The sequence below is a fragment of the Hemitrygon akajei genome, chromosome 14, assembly GCF_048418815.1.
Source record: "Hemitrygon akajei chromosome 14, sHemAka1.3, whole genome shotgun sequence".
Taxonomy (NCBI): Eukaryota; Metazoa; Chordata; class Chondrichthyes; order Myliobatiformes; family Dasyatidae; genus Hemitrygon; species Hemitrygon akajei.
The window spans coordinates 35,283,701-35,300,227 of NC_133137.1; the positions used below are offsets into that span (position 1 = coordinate 35,283,701).

Sequence of the window (16,527 nt, forward strand, 5' to 3'; positions counted from 1 at the left end):
AGATGGTGTGGGCCATTATTACTATATCTGGATACGACTGTATAGAAAGACAGAGATGGGGTGGGCCATCATCACTATATATGGATACGACTGTACAGAAAGACAGAGATGGGGTGGGCCATCATCACTATATCTGGATACGACTGTACAGAAAGACAGAGATAGGGTGGGCCATCATTACTATATCTGGATACAACTGTACAGAAAGACAGATGGGGTGGGCCATCATCACTATATCTGGATACGACTGTACAGAAAGAGAGATGGGGTGGGCCATTATCACTATATCTGGATACGACTGTACAGAAAGACAGAGATGGGGTGGGCCATCATCACTATTTCTGGATACGCCTTTACAGAAAGACAGAGATGGGGTGGGCCATCATCACTATATCTGGATACGACTGTACAGAAAGACAGAGATGGGGTGGGCCATCATCACTATATCTGGATACGACTGTACAGAAAGACAGAGATGGGGTGGGCCATCATCACTATATCTGGATACGACGGTACAGAAAGACAGAGATGGGGTGGGCAATCATCACTATATCTGGATACGACTGTACAGAAAGACAGAGATGGGGTGGGCCATCATCACTATATCTGGATACGAATGTACAGAAAGACAGAGATGGGGTGGGCCATCATCACTATATCTGGATACGACTGTATAGAAAGACAGAGATGGGGTGGGCCATCATCACTATATCTGGATAGAACTGTACAGAAAGACAGAGATGGGGTGGGCCATCATCACTATATCTGGATACAACTGTACAGAAAGACAGAGATGGGGTGGGCCATCATCACTATATCTGGATACGACTGTACAGAAAGACAGAGATGGGGTGGGCCATCATCACTATATCTGGATACGACTGTACAGAAAGATAGATGGGGTGGGCCATCATCACTATATCTGGATACGACTGTACAGAAAGACAGAGATGGGGTGGGCCATCATCACTATATCTGGATACGACTGTACAGAAAGAGAGATTGGTTGGGCCATCATCACTATATCTGGATACGACTGTACAGAAAGACAGAGATGGGGTGGGCCATCATCACTATTTCTGGATACGCCTTTACAGAAAGACAGAGATGGGGTGGGCCATCATCACTATATCTGGATACGACTGTACAGAAAGACAGAGATGGGGTGGGCCATCATCACTATATCTGGATACGACTGTATAGGAAGACAGAGATGGGGTGGGCCATCATCACTATATCTGGATACGACTGTACAGAAAGACAGAGATGGGGTGGGCCATCATCACTATTTCTGGATACGCCTTTACAGAAAGACAGAGATGGGGTGGGCCATCATCACTATATCTGGATACGACTGTACAGAAAGACAGAGATGGGGTGGGCCATCATCACTATATCTGGATACGACTGTACAGAAAGACAGAGATGGTGTGGGCCATTATTACTATATCTGGATACGACTGTATAGAAAGACAGAGATGGGGTGGGCCATCATCACTATATATGGATACGACTGTACAGAAAGACAGAGATGGGGTGGGCCATCATCACTATATCTGGATACGACTGTACAGAAAGACAGAGATAGGGTGGGCCATCATTACTATATCTGGATACAACTGTACAGAAAGACAGATGGGGTGGGCCATCATCACTATATCTGGATACAACTGTACAGAAAGAGAGATGGGGTGGGCCATTATCACTATATCTGGATACGACTGTACAGAAAGACAGAGATGGGGTGGGCCATCATCACTATTTCTGGATACGCCTTTACAGAAAGACAGAGATGGGGTGGGCCATCATCACTATATCTGGATACGACTGTACAGAAAGACAGAGATGGGGTGGGCCATCATCACTATATCTGGATACGACTGTACAGAAAGACAGAGATGGGGTGGGCCATCATCACTATATCTGGATACGACGGTACAGAAAGACAGAGATGGGGTGGGCAATCATCACTATATCTGGATACGACTGTACAGAAAGACAGAGATGGGGTGGGCCATCATCACTATATCTGGATACGAATGTACAGAAAGACAGAGATGGGGTGGGCCATCATCACTATATCTGGATACGACTGTATAGAAAGACAGAGATGGGGTGGGCCATCATCACTATATCTGGATAGAACTGTACAGAAAGACAGAGATGGGGTGGGCCATCATCACTATATCTGGATACAACTGTACAGAAAGACAGAGATGGGGTGGGCCATCATCACTATATCTGGATACAACTGTACAGAAAGACAGAGATGGGGTGGGCCATCATCACTATATCTGGATACGACTGTACAGAAAGACAGAGATGGGGTGGGCCATCATCACTATATCTGGATACGACGGTACAGAAAGACAGAGATGGGGTGGGCAATCATCACTATATCTGGATACGACTGTACAGAAAGACAGAGATGGGGTGGGCCATCATCACTATATCTGGATACGAATGTACAGAAAGACAGAGATGGGGTGGGCCATCATCACTATATCTGGATACAACTGTACAGAAAGACAGAGATGGGGTGGGCCATCATCACTATATCTGGATACGACTGTACAGAAAGACAGAGATGGGGTGGGCCATCATCACTATATCTGGATACGACTGTACAGAAAGATAGATGGGGTGGGCCATCATCACTATATCTGGATACGACTGTACAGAAAGACAGAGATGGGGTGGGCCATCATCACTATATCTGGATACGACTGTACAGAAAGAGAGATTGGTTGGGCCATCATCACTATATCTGGATACGACTGTACAGAAAGACAGAGATGGGGTGGGCCATCATCACTATTTCTGGATACGCCTTTACAGAAAGACAGAGATGGGGTGGGCCATCATCACTATATCTGGATACGACTGTACAGAAAGACAGAGATGGGGTGGGCCATCATCACTATATCTGGATACGACTGTATAGAAAGACAGAGATGGGGTGGGCCATCATCACTATATATGGATACGACTGTACAGAAAGACAGAGATGGGGTGGGCAATCATCACTATATCTGGATACGACTGTACAGAAAGACAGAGATGGGGTGGGCCATCATCACTATATCTGGATACGACTGTACAGAAAGACAGAGATGGGGTGGGCCATCATCACTATATCTGGATACGACTGTACAGAAAGACAGAGATGGGGTGGGCCATCATCACTATTTCTGGATACACCTTTACAGAAAGACAGAGATGGGGTGGGCCATCATCACTATATCTGTATAGGACTGTATAGAAAGACAGAGATGGGGTGGGCCATCATCACTATATCTGGATACGACTGTATAGAAAGACAGAGATGGGGTGGGCCATCATCACTATATCTGGATACGACTGTATAGAAAGACAGAGATGGGGTGGGCCATCATCACTATATCTGGATACGACTGTATAGAAAGACAGAGATGGGGTGGGCCATCATCACTATATCTGGATACGACTGTACAGAAAGACAGAGATGGGGTGGGCCATCATCACTATATCTGGATACGACTGTACAGAAAGACAGAGATGGGGTGGGCCATCATCACTATATCTGGATACGACTGTATAGAAAGACAGAGATGGGGTGGGCCATCATCACTATATCTGGATACGACTGTACAGAAAGACAGAGATGGGGTGGGCCATCATCACTATATCTGGATACGACTGTACTGAAAGACAGAGATGGGGTGGGCCATCATCACTATCTGGATACAACTGTACAGAAAGACAGATATTGGTTGGGCCATCATCACTATATCTGGATACGACTGTACAGAAAGACAGAGATGGGGTGGGCCATCATCACTATATCTGGATACGACTGTACAGAAAGACAGAGATGGGGGGGGGGGGGCATCATTACTGTTCTAAATGCCAGTGACATAATGGGCAGTAACAATATCTAAAAGGAAAACACGCAGACCTGCACTCAGCAGCTGTACTTTGTACCAACTCAACCTCACTGCCATGATACATCTCTCAAGAGAATAAAATGTATCATAAACTCAGATTTTTCACTTGGAAGATTATTTTATTTTGTTTTCCTCCTTCCAAACTTAACTTTTCGCTCTGTCTACTTAAGATAGCATTGTGGCTTGACAGTATCAAGGGACTCAATTTTTCTTCTGCTATGCCAGTTATGTTTTAGCATTTTACTGCAGTATAATTGATTTTTGTGTTAATTTTTACACTTAGTTGGAAATGAGCCAAGTGTTGACTGCCAACTTCTTGGAAGGATCTTTGCACATTCTGCTGTGGGTTGGTTAAAAGATGTTATGCAAGCTCAAATTGCAGTTTTCAATACTAAATCTCCACATGCTGAGGTGGAAATCTTCTTTCTTACCAACAGACAGAGGATAGTACTGTGACTCTGTGCCACATTTCAGACCTACCTGTTATTTCCAACATATTTCGCTTGCTGGCAATTATAATGACATAGATATAGAGACATTGCATATGTTAGAACTTTGTCTTATATACCTGGGGTCCTCACAAATGGCAAGTGTCCTAGGAACAGGAATTCCTTCATCTCTAAGAGCCTTCATCACCCTGAATGGACAGTAAAATGAAAAACAATATTTCAAGTTCAACCTTCTCGGTAGACTGAAAAATAATATTTAGGACAGCATATAATTAAATGCCCTCTTCAAATTCCCTATTTTAACTAATTTCCAAGTCTCCTGAATGTGAGTATAGTTCAGCATACATTCAGTGGGCACTTTATTAGGTAGCTCTTGTACTTAATAAAGTGGCCACTGAGTGTATGTTCATGGTCTTCTGCTGCTGTAGCCCATCCACTTCAAGCTTTGATGTGTTGTGTATTCAGAGATGCTCTTCCGTACCCCAGTGTTGTAACGTGTAATTATTTGAGTTGCTGATGCCTTCCTGTCAGCTTGAACCAGTCTAGCCATTCTCCTCTGACCTCTCTCACTAACAAATTGTTTTCGCCCACAGAACTACCACTCACTGGATTTTTTTTTTTACACACCCCTCTCAGTAATCAAGACTGTTGTGTGTGAAAATCCCTGGAGATGAGCAGTTCCTGAAATGCTCAAACCACCCGTCTGGTACCAACAATCATTCCCAGTCAAAGTCACTTTGATCACATTTCTTCCTCATTCTGGTGCTTGGCTTGAACAACAAGTGAACCTCTTGACCATGTTTGGATATTTTTATGCATTGAGTTGCTGCCACATGATTGGCTGATTGGATATTGCATTAGCGAGCAGATGCACAGGTCTACCTGATAAAGTGGTCACTAGGTATACGTCTTTACCTCATAATCCTTGATTCAAAATTTATCCTGAACCATGGCAAGTAACCAGGTAGACTTAACCTGCTTTAGAACCTTCCACACATCAGGCTGAGTATCTGTATTTCAGATTGTTCCTTGTCCTTTCCCCTAGTTCAGGGGCTCCCCACCTTTTCCATGAATCAATACTACTAAGCAAGGGGTCCATGGACCCTTGGTTGGGAAGCCCTGCCCTAGTTGATTTAAGTCTTGAGTACCATAATCATCCTTATCTAAACTTTTCCCATAGTGGTACTTGCTCTACTTGGTGCATCTCTTTTCTCAGAATCAAGCAATACATTCTTTCTCACTGGACCGGAAACATTCTGATAAAAAGAATTTCTCCTAAATACACCAGAAACTTCCCCCCCCAATTTATTCCATATGGTATTATCACCCAATCCTGATTATGATGTTGGTAGCCTGCATATTATTTATTTGACAGCCCAGTTTAAGATAGCCAGCTGGTGGCGTAGTGGAATCAGCGCTGGACTTCAGAGCGAAGGCTCCTGAGTTCAAATCCAGCCAGCTCCCTTGCACACTTTCCATCTGTGCTGGGTTGAACCACGAGCTAGCAACTCGGCCTTGTAAAAACAAGAAAGCCTGCTACAATGACGGCGTCCCGATGACTCCACTTGGAGTTAAGGGCTTTCTTCTTCTTCCAATTTAAGATGGCGTTGGTGAAGCTCAGCGACTACTTGCTGGTGGCAAATAAAACGAAAAAAAAAACTAAATACTTCATTAATTACATGTTTCCTGGCGAACAATCCCTGCAACTTCCCTGCTGGAGTTGAGCTTTTGAACCACCTGTACGACCTGGCATTTCTACAGTGGGAATTGAAGTCTTGAAGGTTCAAGACAGCTGCTGCGTGGTATGTACAGGCTGAATCAAGGTGGTGGGGTCTGGGTCAGAGAGAGGGAAGGAGCCAATGTTTGGCCATTCCTGGAGCAAACTTGGCAGAACCAAATCAAGGCAAGTGGAGGTGATGGGGCCCAGACCTGGGCACGAGAGCAAGGAAAGACCCGACGTTTAATCGATTTAAGCTGAATTGGGAAAGCTGGACGCGGGCCGAATTGAGGTGGTGGGGCATCAGCCCAAGGACGTATCAGCATGGCAGGGTCTGGGTCTGGAGCAAGATCAGGATCATTTAAGCACCAGGCCAGATTGAAAAGGACAGGGTGCCGGGTCAGGAGGCGAGGCACAGGCTGATTGAAGTCGCTGCTCTACGAGGTTTACTCATCTCTGCACTGAACCGTGCCTGTGGCCTGCAACAATCACAGTGTGGACTCACTTTTGTGAACCTTAGCTCTGAATGCAATTTGCTCACTTTCATTGTTTGCAGTTTTTTTCCCGCACACTGGGTCTTCTTTTGTTTTAGTGGGTTCTATTGGGTTTCTTGGTTTCGTGGCTGCCTTTAAAGAGAAGAATCTCAAGGTTGTATAAAGTATACACACTTGAATGAGACTTGGTACTACACAGTAAAATCATCCACCAGTGTTAAAACAGTGATCTAAAAGTTTCTTTCTAAATTGAATAGTTGGTTCAGGGATTGTCAAGTGCTAATGCATGAGAGCAGGCTAACCTAAGAGCTATAAAGAGGAATCAGGCATGCACAAACTCCCTCCATTTTACTCTCCACACACCTGTATTCTCTTTCCACTGCATGTGCTGACTTCAGCAGTATCCCGGGTGGTTTCTTTCTCAAGACCAGCTGGTGGACCCCACTCTGCACATGGTATGTGGGATTAGATTGCCCATGACTGAACTGACGAAGAAGAAGTGGCTCTGTAAGCAGATTAGTTGTTCAGTAAATCAAATTAATCAATAAGTTAATTCCCATTACAGCAACACAGTTTACTGGCATAATTCTCCAGAAAACCCATTGCAATGAGTACTACCAAATTAGTCTGGCCTCTACCCTTTGATCTTTTGGCATTGGTGACCCTAGCAAGAGCCAAAGCATAGAGCCCTAACTCCACCAACATAGCTCTCCGGGTCATTGATAAGCCTCCAAGGGTTGTGGTCCCCTCGTTGGTCCAAAAGATAAAGTACATCAAAAATTTACTAGATTTTGATTCCTGTGATAGTCTGTTTAAGCTGATTAGACCTGAACCCACATGAGTTCAGAAAAAATGTGACAAAGAAAACTTTAACATTGTACAGGGCTTGATATGTTCGGTGTTGGGGGTCCATATCTTGGGTCAAATGTCCAAAATGAGAGTCAACCATTCAGGACTAAGATGATAAGTAATTTCTTCAATTAGAGGATTTCTCTACTCCAGAGTATTGCTGAAGCTCAGTTGCTGAATATATTCAAAATTGAGATAATAGATTTTTTTTTTACTCAGCCTTTGTTTATTTATTTATTTATTTATTTAAAATTTTTTATTTAATTGCATTTTTAAGTGATTACAAGTATGAAAAAAAAGTATATATCCCTTCCCCCCTCCCATTAACCCCTCCCCCCTAACTTCCCTATATAAAAAAAGAAAAATTAAGAAAGAAGAAAAAAGAAAGAAAGAGTGCCTGGTTGTTGGAAGGTCTCCACATGCTCCATGGAGTTCTTAATAACTTTAGTATATAGATTTTTGAATATTAAGAGAATCATGGTTAGTATAAAAGTAAAATAATCAGCCATGATCTTATTTAAATGGAGAAATTCTGTTCTTGGCTGTTCTTATTTCTTATGTTCCTACAGAAAAGTGCTATTGGGTCCTCCCAGTGTGTCCTCATGTATATTGGTAAAACCCAATGTAGATTGGGAGACCGCTTCACCGAGCACCTACGCTTCGGCCATCAGATGCCTACTGTCACGATGAGGCCACACTCGGGTTGGAGGAGCAACACCTTACATTCCATTTAGGTAGCTTCCAAAATGAAGGCATGAACATTGGTTTCTCAAACTTCTGGTAAACACCCCGCCCCCTTCACCATTCCCCTTCCTCTTTTGCCTCTTTCACCTATCTACTTGCCTGCACTCTCTGGTGCTCCACAACTTTTCATCTTCCATGGCCTTTTGTCCTCTCCAATTAGATTCCCCCCTTCTCCAGTCCTCTATCTCTTTCACCAGTCAACTGCCCAGCTCTTTGCTTCATCCCTTCCCCCTCCCAGATTCACCTATCACCTTGTGTTTCTTCCTCCCTTCCTCTGGAACGTGAACAACATACCTTCTGAACTCAGCCCCAGAGTCGTCTGGAGATACTTTTTCAGACTGTCAGTAGGAATCTCCATGTTCTTACGAACAGACCGTGTCCTTTGAACATAGCCATGCAATGGGAAGCCCAGCAATGATTCCAGCTCCTTAATAGCTGCGGCTGTATCTGAAAACTGGAAATGAAAATGTAACACTTTTCCAACATTGTTCAATTGTTGATTCAGCACATTTTTTAAAGTTCAATTTAATAGCAATGCACTTATAAAACTCTGCAGTGGAGCTCAGTAGTGGCCTCATGAGAAAAGCAACACATGGTGGATTATTCAGACCAAAAGGGACTTAGATTGGATTGCAGGCCAGAGAAGCTGTAGATTTCAGTCTCTCTAGACCAGAATGGACCATGGATTCCACTCTTGATTTCCAAACAGTGACTGGAAAAAATATAAATCTGAATAGAACATTTACCATAACTGATATATATATACATCTGGTTCATCTATAACGCTCACTGAAGCAGATATTTGAGAAAGGAGAAAATGCTGCCAGATGATGGAAAAAAAACTGTAATTAATATCTTGGGAATCGATGAGACGGATACAAAGCATCTCACCCAACATTAACCCATTGGAGGTTATGACCCTTTAAAATACCTGAACAGTGCTGATCCCAATCTGGGCTGCTGCTTTCAGGTTTTGCCCTAGATCATCAAGGAAAATTGATTCTTCAGGACAGACCTTCAGTCGTTCCAAACAGAGTTCGTAAATACCAGGGCTCGGTTTGGAAATTCCTTCCCGGCATGACTCAACAATCTGCAATATAATGAAGAAGCTTTAAAGAAGCATTGAAGCCAAGACTTTTGACACTTAAGCCAGTTAGGTTTCTGCATCCGTTGAGCACAATTTGTCCACTTGACTCTGCTCTAACTTATAATCAGATAAACAGTATTAAGCAATCCCTGCTGCCTCAAATATTTTAATAATCTCAAGTCTCAATTTTTACAACACTCTCCCCTTCCAAGCTCCATCATACATTAACACCAGAGATTCTGCAAGTGCAATATCCAGTTGCTGTTTCAGATTCTTCCCCCTGTGGAAGAGTCTTGGACCAAAACATTGGTACTTTATTCCTCTCCAGAGATGCTGCCTGACCTCCTGAGTTCCTCCAGCATGTTGTGTGCGTTATTCCCCAATACACTGTCAGGTCAACTAAACTCTAAGGACTGCAAATGATTTTTTAATATAAAATGTTGGAAACATTAAGCAAGTCAGGCAGCAATTACGGAAAAAGAGAGTTAATGTTGTGAACTCAGTCAGCTCCATCATATGCACACTGAAGAAGAAGAAAGCCTTCAACTCCGAGTGGAGTCATTGGGACGCCGTCATGGCTGCATTTTTTGCAGGCCTTCTTGTTTTTACGAGGCCGAGTTGCTAACTCGACCCTCAACCCAGCATGGATGGAAAGCGGGCAAGGGAGCCGGCTAGATTCGAACTCAGGAACCTTTGCTCACTACGCCACCAGCCAGCCATATGCGCACTGGCCTCCCCAGTATTCAGGATATCCACAAGGAGCGATGCCTCAGAAAGGTGGCATCCATTGCCCTCATCTCAGGGAGGAGGTGCAGAAGCCTGAAGGTGCACACTCAACAATTCTGGAACAGCTTCTACCCCTCTGACATCAGATTTCTGAACAGATATTTAAACCCTGAACATTAACTCACTACTTTTTTCCTCACTTTTTGCACTACCTATTTAAATTTTTAAATATATATCTATATATATTTATTTCTTACTCTGTGTGTGTGTGTGTGTGTGTGTACACACACACATACATATATATACATAGAGAGAGAGAGAGGGAGAGGGAGATATATATATATATCTTATTGTGGTTTAATATTTAAAGCTCCTTTAATATCAGAGAATGCATCCAGATTCTAAGCAGCTAAGCAGCTGCCACACCTTACCAAGGGTAACCTGCAGGCCAGCAGAGGAAAGGAGCACCTTCCACCTCCTTTGGAAAATACGTATCTCCACCCCGCCATTCAAAAGAAGCAGCATTACTCTCTAATAGTCCTCATTAACCTATATGAAATGGACTCGACTTACTATAGATTCTCCCTTTGTTCATCCCACTTAAAACCATCTTGTCTCCCTTTCCGAATTCTGACCTCTGAAACGAACGATGTCTTTCCTGCCATAGATAGGACCTGACTTCTGAGTACTACCAGCCAATTTTACGCTTATCATTAAGGATTGTTTCCTGCTGCAATGACTTCAGTCTCCATCAACTTGATTACGCCAGCCTATCCCAGTTAACAATTTTAAAAGCATCTGAAATCTGCTGTGATTTTATTCCATTCTAAAGCTGCAAATCAACACACACAAAATACTGGAGGAACTCAGCAGGTCTGGCAGCAGCCAGATAAACAGTTGATGTTTCCGACCAAAAGTCCTCTTCAGGACTCAAATGTCCCAAAGAATCTGCAAGTGCCTGAGCTCAAGTTGTCCAGCTCACAACCTCTGGTCTTCTAGTTCTGTAAAATCTACCTTTTCCTCTGGGTGACTAATAGAACAATCATTCAATCCCTGCTCTTCATCTTACAAATTCTCTCTCATTCCACAAGCTCAGCGTTGTAGAAGAAGTGCTAAAGAAATTTCAGGTGCAGCTGATCTTTAAACTGTCCAGGACAGGGGTCCCAACCTTTTTTATGCCATGGACCGACACCATTAAAAAGGGGTCCGTAGACCTCAGGTTGGGAAACTAGGAGAACCAATTGTTCAGTTTAGCAAAGTGAACAGACATGAGCTTCTTTAAGCATGGCTTCCCACTTGTGGTAGCTGTTGTACACTTGGTCCAAATTGTGAATTTCAATGGTCTTTTCTGTTTTTTTTTATTTTCATCAATTACAAATCAATGGGTAGACTCAAAGTTCATTTCCAATTTGCTATGGAGGATGATATTTTATTGTTATTTAGAGAACCAGCATGGTAACAGGCCCTTCCAGCCCAACGTGCCCACGTTGCCCAACTACATCCATGTGACCAATATGTCTACTAACTTGTAGTTCCTTAGAATGTGGGAGGAAACGTGAGCACCCGGAGGAAGCCCATGTGGTCACAGGGCAAACATACAGACAGCAGCAGAATTGTAGCTGGGTCGCTGGTGCTGTAACAGCATTACGCCAACTGCTACACCCCCTACAACCAATCAGATCGATCGACAACCACATCAGAACCTAACAACCGGCGATGAGCCTGAGATGCTCTTTGCAGTGTTGTGAATATTTTGATTCACGGTGCTGCCCCGGCCAATCAGAAAATAAGCAGAGTCCACCACGTGACACCAAGCAGCAGCACTTTCACACTCAGCATACCATACCAGCTGGTTCTATTGCTTCTGTGCACAACGTAGCAAAGATGAAATAGATATAACTGCTCGATGAAGCATACTCACCACATCGAAGAAGTTTCTTTCCAAGGGTAAGAAGCTCTGGCCTTGGAACCAAAAATTATTAGTCAGTACAGCCGTCTGCAGTCCCTCTGCCCTGATGCACTGAACTGCTTCCCTCATCGCAGAGCTAGTCCAATCACTCACGTGATTTACCATTGCTAATAAATAAGATCTGACTGATTCAGAAGTTTTATTCTGTGTGAGGAAAAGGAAAGTAGTTAGCACTTTTGATAGAGGCACACAATATACATGAGAAAATTAAAACAAGTAGCAAGATTAGGAAAGTATACGAGGGAAAGACAGAAATTTTAAAAAAAGAAACGTGAGACAATGAATTACAATGCAATATGATCAGCAGAGTTACACTTAAAAAATATTACAATGTTGCAAATCTGAACTACAATTTGAAAACTCCTGAAATACTTAGCCACCTCAACTGATGTTAGTTTATGGCCAATTGCAACAAACTCTATAACAACTTTTTCAGTGAGAATTGGATTTCCCTCCATCGTCTATTTTTAAGCCTGAGTAATACTTACAGATCCCAGGTCTTTGCTGCACACTTCAATGAACTCCTCAAATGTCAGATCCCCCCTCATGCATTGGTCCCATGCGAGGCCTCGCCCTTCAGTCAGTATAGCCCGCCAGATTGATCCAGCTGGGAGACAATTCTGCTGCTCCCACTCTGAGGAATAGAGAGGATAAAGCTACAGATTCTAGATTTATGGAGAGGTGTGAGCTAAGAAAATGTGAAGTTTATACTCTTTAGATAAGCTACTTCAACGAAAGATTGCCATAAATGAAAAGATGGGCTATTCTTTATATTTTCCTATGTACTTGCAACCAGTTTAAGTGCATATGTTCCACCCTACGAGCCCTCCATGCACAGCTAAGGAAGTAGAAAACCTGCTTGTGACAGGTACAAAAGCAGCCAAGGAACACGTTTATCTTCCCGGTAACTTTGGTCTCTGTGAAGACCTAAGCATATTACTTCTCCAATAACAGAAAGGCTGAAATGAGTGAGAGATGATCAGCTGTGTATCCTCTGTCCTAACTATGAAACTGCAAATCCCAGTTCTTTTCTACACAACTAAATGCCAGCTTTTAATCATTTTGAAACTTTAATCATTAGGGCAGCGGTTAGGGTAGCGGTTAGGGCAGTGGTTAGGGCAGTGGTTAGGGTAGCGGTTAGGGCAGCGGTTAGGGTAGCGGTTAGGGCAGCGGTTAGGGTAGCGGTTAGGGCAGTGGTTAGGGTAGCGGTTAGGGCAGTGGTTAGGGCAGCGGTTAGGGTAGCGGTTAGGGTAGCGGTTAGGGTAGCGGTTAGGGCAGCGGTTAGGGTAGCGGTTAGGGTAGCGGTTAGGGCAGCGGTTAGGGTAGCGGTTAGGGTAGCGGTTAGGGTAGCGGTTGGGATAGCGGTTAGGGTAGCGGTTAGGGTAGCGGTTAGGGCAGCGGTTAGGGTAGCGGTTAGGGCAGCGGTTAGGGTAGCGGTTAGGGTAGCGGTTAGGGTAGCGGTTAGGGCAGCGGTTAGGGCAGCGGTTAGGGTAGCGGTTAGGGCAGCGGTTAGGGCAGCGGTTAGGGCAGCGGTTAGGGTAGCGGTTAGGGCAGCGGTTAGGGTAGCGGTTAGGGTAGTGGTTAGGGCAACGGTTAGGGTAGCGGTTAGGGTAGCGGTTAGGGCAGCGGTTAGGGTAGCGGTTAGGGTAGTGGTTAGGGCAACGGTTAGGGTAGCGGTTAGGGTAGCGGTTAGGGCAACGGTTAGGGTAGCGGTTAGGGTAGCGGTTAGGGCAGCGGTTAGGGTAGCGGTTAGGGTAGTGGTTAGGGTAGTGGTTAGGGTAGCGGTTAGGGCAGCGGTTAGGGTAGTGGTTAGGGCAGCGGTTAGGGTAGTGGTTAGGGTAGCGGTTAGGGCAGCGGTTAGGGTAGCGGTTAGGGTAGTGGTTAGGGCAACGGTTAGGGTAGCGGTTAGGGTAGCGGTTAGGGCAACGGTTAGGGTAGCGGTTAGGGTAGCGGTTAGGGCAGTGGTTAGGGTAGCGGTTAGGGTAGTGGTTAGGGCAACGGTTAGGGTAGCGGTTAGGGTAGTGGTTAGCACAACACTTTATAGTACAGGTGACCCAGGTTCAATTCCTGCTGCCACAAACTGTGAGGAGTTTCTACATTCCCCCTGTGACCACGTAAGCTCAGGCTTCCTCCCACAGCTCAAAGACATACCGGTTGTTAATTTAGTTGGTCGTTGTGTATTGTCCTGTGATTGGGCTCGGATTAATTTGGGGGATTAGAAACATAGAAAACCTACAGCACAATACAGGCCCTTCAGCCCACGTTGCTGTGCCAAACATGTACGAATTTTAGAAATTACCTAGGGTTACCCATAGCCCACTATTTTTCTAAGCTCCATGTACCTATCCCGGAGTCTCTTAAAAGACCCTATTGTATCCACCTCTACCACTGTTCCCGGCAGCCTATTCCACGCACTGACCACTCTCTGCGTAAAAACCTTAACCCTGACATCTCCTCTGTACCTACTTCCAACCACCTTAAAACTGTGCCCTCTCGTGTTAGCCATTTCAGCTCTGGGAAAAAGCCTCTGACTACCCACACGATCAATGCTTGTCATCATCTTATACGCCTCTATCAGGTCACCTCTCATCCTCCGTTGCTCTAAGCAGAAAAGGACAGGTTCACTCAACCTATTCTCAAATGGCATACTCCCAAATCCAGGCAACATCCTTGTAAATCTCCTCTGCACCCTTTCTATGGCTTCCACATCCTTCCTGTAGTGAGGCGATCAGAACTGAGCACAGTACTCCAATGGGGGGGTCTGACCAGGGTCCTATATAGCTGTAACATTACCTTTCGGCTCTTAAACTCAATCCCATGGTTGATGAAAGCCAATGCACCGTATGCATTCTTAACCACAGATTAAACCTGCACAGCAGCTTTGAGCATCTTATGGACTCAGACCCCAAGATCCCTCTGATCCTCCAACTGCCAAGAGTCTTACCATTAATACTATATTCTGCCATCATATTTGACCTACCAAAATGAATCACCTCACACTTACCTGGGTTGAACATCATCTGCCATTTCTCAGCCCAGTTTTGCATCCTATCAATGTCCCGTTGAAACCTCTGACAGCCCTCCACACTATCCACAACACCTCCAACCTTTGTGTCATCAGCAAACTTAATAACCCATCCCTGCACTTCCTCATCCAGGTCATTTATAAAAATCACGAAGAGTAACGGTCCCAAGAACAGATCCCTTAGGCACTCTCTGGTGACCGACCTCCATGCAGAATATGACCCATCAACAGCCACTCTTTGCCTTCTGTGGGCAAGACAGTTCTGGATCCACAAAGCAATGTCCCCTTGGATCCCATGCCTCCATACTTTCTCAATAAGCCTTGCATGGGGTACCTTATCAAATGCCTTGCTGAAATCCATATACACTACATCTACTGCTCTACCTTCATTAATGTGTTTACTCACATCCTCAAAAAATTCAATCAGGCTCGTAAGGCATGACCTGCCCTTGATAAAGCCATGGTGACTATTCCAAAACATATTATACCTCACCAAATGTTCATAAATCCTGCCTCTCGGGATCTTCTCCATCAACTTACCAACCACTGAGGGAAGACTCACTGGTCTATAATTTCCTGGGCTATCTCTACTCCCTTTCCTGAATAAAGAAACAACATCCGCAACCCTCCAATCCTCCGGAACCTCTCCCGTCCCCATTGATGATGCAAAGATCATCGTCAGAGGCTCAGCAATCTCCTCCCTCGCCTCTCACAGTAGTCTGGGATACATTTTGTTCAGTCCCGGTGACATATCAAACTTGATGCTTTCCAAAAGCTCCAGCACATCCACTTTCTTAATATCTACATGCTCAAGCTTTTCAGTCTGCTGCAAGTCATCACTACAATCACCAAGATCCTTTTCCATACTGAATACTGAAGTATTCATTAAGTACCTCTGCTATTTCCTCCAGTTCCATACACACTTTCCCACTGTCACACCGGATAGGTCCTATTCTTTCACGTCTTATGCTCTTGCTCTTCACATACTTGCAGAATGCCTTGGGGTTTTCCTTAATCCTGCCCCCCAAGGCCTTCTCATGGCCCCTTCTGACTCTCCTAATTCCATTCTTAAACTCCTTCCTGCTAGCCTTATAATTTTCTAGATCTCTATCATTCCCTAGCATTTTGAACTTTTCATACGCTTTTCTTTTCTTCTTGACTAGATTTTCAACAGCGTTTGTACACCATGGTTCCTGTACCCTACCATCCTTTCCCTGTCTCATTGGAATGTACCTATGCAGAATGCCACACAAGTATCCCCTGAGCTTTTGCCACATTTCTTCTGTACATTTCTGAGAACATCTGTTCCCAATTTGTACATCCAAATTCCTGCCTGACAGCTTCACATTTCCCCTTACTCCAATTAAACGCTTTCCTAACTTGTCTGTTCCTATCCCTCTCCAATGCTATGGTAAAGGAGATAGAATTGTGATCACTATCTCCAAAATGCTCTCCCACTGAGAGACCTGACACCTGACCAGGTTCATTTCCCAATACCAGATCATGTACAGCCTCTCCTCTTGTAGGCTTATCTACATATT

The 16,527-nt window shown here is 44.3% G+C and overlaps 1 protein-coding gene across 3 annotated transcripts in view; it reads right to left on the bottom strand.

The window, feature by feature from the left end:
- The window catches only part of acad11 (acyl-CoA dehydrogenase family, member 11), a 315,908-nt gene that overhangs the window by 283,461 nt on the left and 15,920 nt on the right, over nt 1-16,527 (bottom strand). For all 3 annotated transcript variants that reach the window (XM_073065812.1, XM_073065811.1, XM_073065810.1), the window contains exons 3-8: nt 12,450-12,595; nt 11,914-12,105; nt 9,111-9,269; nt 8,474-8,633; nt 6,950-7,091; nt 4,495-4,563 (exon numbers count right to left, since the gene is read on the bottom strand). In XM_073065812.1, coding sequence (XP_072921913.1) covers nt 4,495-4,563; nt 6,950-7,091; nt 8,474-8,633; nt 9,111-9,269; nt 11,914-12,105; nt 12,450-12,595 — 868 coding nt within the window. The remainder of the gene's footprint in view (nt 1-4,494; nt 4,564-6,949; nt 7,092-8,473; nt 8,634-9,110; nt 9,270-11,913; nt 12,106-12,449; nt 12,596-16,527) is intronic.